At 40.9% G+C, this 2,560-nt stretch overlaps 1 protein-coding gene across 1 annotated transcript in view; it reads right to left on the bottom strand.

Moving 5' to 3' along the window:
* spred1 (sprouty related EVH1 domain containing 1) overlaps positions 1–2,560 on the bottom strand; it is a 45,359-nt gene that overhangs the window by 40,696 nt on the left and 2,103 nt on the right. Inside the window, exon 2 of the mRNA XM_035673682.1 lies at positions 612–754. Coding sequence (XP_035529575.1) covers positions 612–754 — 143 coding nt within the window. The remainder of the gene's footprint in view (positions 1–611; positions 755–2,560) is intronic.

Genomic DNA, 2,560 nt, shown 5'->3' with positions numbered 1-2,560 from the left:
ATAAGAAAGGTAGAGAAGCAATAACTTAGATTGCATTATAACTGTGTATGAGCAATGAATTAGAAATTGTAAAACATACTCGCACGACCTGTTATTTTATGAAGTTTTATTACTTAAACTAACTTCCATTATGTGGGAGGAAAATGCTAATCAAATGGGTGAAAACCACTTTAACCACACCGATATAGATGATATTTAAAAACGTATTAAAGATATGTGACATTGTCAAGCAGAGTGGAAGGAAGGGAAAATCAGTCTGAAAAGAGACTTAAGGGACAATTTGAGGGGACGAGTGGGACAGATGCAATTTAGGAGGTCAGTAGAACAATTTAGACATGTCTTTTCCTAAAGGGGATACAACACATTATTAGTTGATTATACTGGGTGTAAGATTAAGCTTATTAGATTGTAGCAAAAGAGTCATGCCAGCAGTCATGTTTTTTATGTTCATGTTAGTGGCCCAAACCATCATTTTCATCATTATTTAATTTCCCTGATGAAAATAATCAAAGTGTTTTCCAACTTATCAATATGATATTCTGCAGCTGAGTTGCTAAACGCAGATACTATGTAGGTTACCATCATTTAAACCATATATGCAAGCATCCTACATTCTCACTTCAGTAAGTGTGCCACAGCGTCTGCACAGCGTCTGCACAGGGACAAAACCCTGAGCTCCCAAAGAGCAGAGCGCTGTGTGACTGAAGCGACGACTGTTCGTCTTGCTCTCTGAACTCGGGTGCTTCACCTTCAACTACAGCGTAAGAGGAAAAGGAGGGAGGGAGGAGAGAACGGGGGAAAACATGCCACATTATAAGAGGACGTTCATCCTCTGATAAACACATAGCTACGCATCCCACTGGACCCACTGTCTGAGATGGCAGTCGGTGCTAAATGTGAGGTTGTCTGAGCTGCACCACTACAAGGGGGGAAACCGCATGGAATTCATGTTTTGTCCCTAGGTTGTTCGTTTGAGAGCTTTAGAGGATTTTAATGTGCCTCTCTGTACCTCGCAGTTTCCATTCAAGGGGCTCTCCAGACGCAGTGCAGCTCTTCACAGAAGACATGCATAATCATGGTAGTGGGGAGGGGATGAAACAAAGAAGAGATGTGTAAAGCATCATATACATATGGCACTTTATATTGTACCCCTTTCAGGTATTCTTATGGGTGTTTTGGTTTAAGGTTTGATTTTTTTGCGTTGTTACACACAAAGGAAACAGCCACAGCTCAGCACTTCAAAGGGGCCCCGGCAATCCCACATAGACAGACCACATTTCAATGGAGCATGCTGTGCTGTGCTGCACTGTGCTACAGACAGACAGGAGCTGTTATGAAGAAGAGGAGACCATGGCTTCTCATTAAAAAAACACTACTGTTTCCTCCACAGATTACACTGCTATGGGGAAACTACAGATACCCTTGCCACATCTACAGCTGAAAGATGCAGTGTTACATGATTGGAACTGTCAAATAAAGCATACAGTTGGAGAAGTCTCAAAACAAGTGTTCACAAAAAAATGACAAAACATTTTTAATGGAAGTGATTGACAGGTTGTTTACAGAGAAATCTCCATTTTTTTATGTTCTGAAATGTCTAGCCTTTTTGTGAGGGCTGCTTACTTTCAGCTTGTTGTACTTACACCTGGTCAAGATCTTGTGACAGATCCTAATGGTTAAAAGGCCAGAAAAGTCCACAGTCTTGTGTACACTAGGTTCCACATATACACCCCCCCCCCAAGGCTGCATAATAAAAAATGTGTAGTCAGGGAGTTGTGTTTGAACACCCTTTGTTCTGGGGCCCCTTGCAAGAACTGCTGATGTACATCTAAATTTGACAAAGACATTTCCTACATACGTATTTGGCTACTACTGCTGTAGTTACAGAAGGTTGTAGCAAGTATGAATGACCTCTGACCTTTATATCAGCCGGCTCTGTGCTCCATTGGGTATATAACTCTACTTTAAACCAGTGTAGTGAAACTGCCGTTTCAATGTTACAAGTTTTGTCATAAATTTAAATTTATTGAGGCAGATATTCTAGCAGCGAGAGTGTGAAGCATCTTGCAAGTACACAATGCTCTTTCAGTCTGGTGTACTTTACACAAAACGGTTTTTGCTTATGGGGCAACATCAGACCTAGGATGGCCAGGTTGTATATTGTACCTCCAGCAAAGGGGTTCTTTGGAAAGTGCAGAGACATTTATTAGTGAAGCCAGGGGTGGTGCACTTTCATTTCCTGGTTTTAAGTCTCTCGGTCTTCACAAGTCAAAATGAGACTTTGTTCAATTTATTTTCTGCAGCTTTTGAGGACTGTGCAAACAGAAAAGGGGACTGAATTTATTTGGAGTTTGTTGCTGTAGTTATAAATTATGAGGTGATTTAAAGTAGGGATTGGTCGGTTTCCAGTTTTGACGGTTCACTCCGGTGTACAAGCTTAAATCAGTTTGATTTTATGATTATTATGAGTTGGAGCATTTCTATATTAACCCGAGGCAGATTTTCTAGCCTTTACATCTCTGGTTTAGTGGCCCAAGAAACTCACAGACCAATTGCATGC

The sequence above is a fragment of the Morone saxatilis genome, unplaced genomic scaffold (genome assembly GCF_004916995.1).
Source record: "Morone saxatilis isolate NCDOM2014 unplaced genomic scaffold, NCSU_SB_2.0 Contig3, whole genome shotgun sequence".
In the NCBI taxonomy this organism is placed as follows: Eukaryota; Metazoa; Chordata; class Actinopteri; family Moronidae; genus Morone; species Morone saxatilis.
Note: the sequence above shows the minus strand (reverse complement) of the source record. Positions and strands in the feature narration are given on the sequence as shown.